Here is a 1,212-nt window from a genome sequence, read left to right as displayed (position 1 = left end):
AAAAAAAAAAAAAAAAAAAAAAAAGAAATACGAAATTACTTATTATAAAAGTATATAAAAAAAATCTTATGAACAATCGCGAAATTATTCCATAGACGTATCAATTGATATTCACGATGCTCACCTTGGTTCACAGTGTGCTATCCGAAAATCGAAGTTGATCCGCGTGACGAACATGTCGGTTTCGAGGCGAATTTCGTGCACACTTGGCGGAGGAAGTGCGATCGCCAGGCCAACCATGCCTATTAACGGTGGCGCGGACTTTCTTGTATGGCTAAACGTATACTGCGGTCTCAAACGGCACAGTAACAACACGACCTGAATTCATAATCGTTTATTAACATCTCTGGTTTCGTTAATTGAACGCGATTGATTTACGAAACGTTAAATCGATTGAACTGAAAATCGATAGGATTCGATTAAATATAAATTATGATAAATTGATGATTTCTATTTTTCTATTTAGAAGATTCTAAACTTTATTTTTTTAATTTTCAGGGAAAAACTTTTTTAAAATATGAGAAGGAAGAATACACACCCTATAACCAGAAGATTTAAAATGACATCCCCTCTTCGTTAGGGTGGATTTCATCCGGACGCAGAACGCTCTGTCGTATCCTTTGTAGAGATTATTCGCTGATAACGACATTACTGAGGATACTATAAACGATAATGCAAATTATGTCTAAATTGTTAATTTCGATATTATAAAAAAAAAAAATTGTTTAAACAACGAACAGACATTTCTTGTTCTTGCTTCTGTGAGAACTTCATTCTTTATACGTCACACGAAGAATTCACAATCTATTCAAGATTCATTAACTTTACTACTCGAAGTTTATCAACGAACGATCATGACGCGAAACGATCTCATCGTGATTCTCGAGGCGCATCGTACAAACAAAAGACGTAGAAATTTACCGTCGGGATTCGCTGTGGAGGAAGATCCATGTTCTTCGGATGCCGCGCTACTCGGCGATGCTAGGCCAGAGCTGGATGAATGTGGACCGGAAGAGGCGCTCGATGTCAACCCGAGGCCCAATTGTTCTGCTACTTCCGCGTGGTCTTGCTGATGAACGTAATCGAAAACGCTTGAACCCGTCATCTCTACCTGGAAATTCCAGAAAATTTTTTTCGATTCAAATGCTTTTTCGTAAGTAAAAGTACGTTTTATTTCTTAAAAATATTTTTTTTTTATTATTAATATTTTCT

At 36.5% G+C, this 1,212-nt stretch overlaps 1 protein-coding gene across 1 annotated transcript in view; it reads right to left on the bottom strand.

The window, feature by feature from the left end:
• LOC102681803 (protein trachealess) overlaps positions 1–1,212 on the bottom strand; it is a 119,559-nt gene that overhangs the window by 2,687 nt on the left and 115,660 nt on the right. Inside the window, 3 exon segments of the mRNA XM_006611957.1 lie at positions 81–318; positions 539–660; positions 922–1,111. Of these exon segments, the coding sequence (XP_006612020.1) occupies positions 81–318; positions 539–660; positions 922–1,111 (550 nt within the window).

The sequence above is a fragment of the Apis dorsata genome, unplaced genomic scaffold (assembly GCF_000469605.1).
Source record: "Apis dorsata unplaced genomic scaffold, Apis dorsata 1.3 scaffold_97, whole genome shotgun sequence".
Classification (NCBI taxonomy): Eukaryota; Metazoa; Arthropoda; class Insecta; order Hymenoptera; family Apidae; genus Apis; species Apis dorsata.
This window is presented reverse-complemented; position numbering and strand designations above follow the sequence as displayed.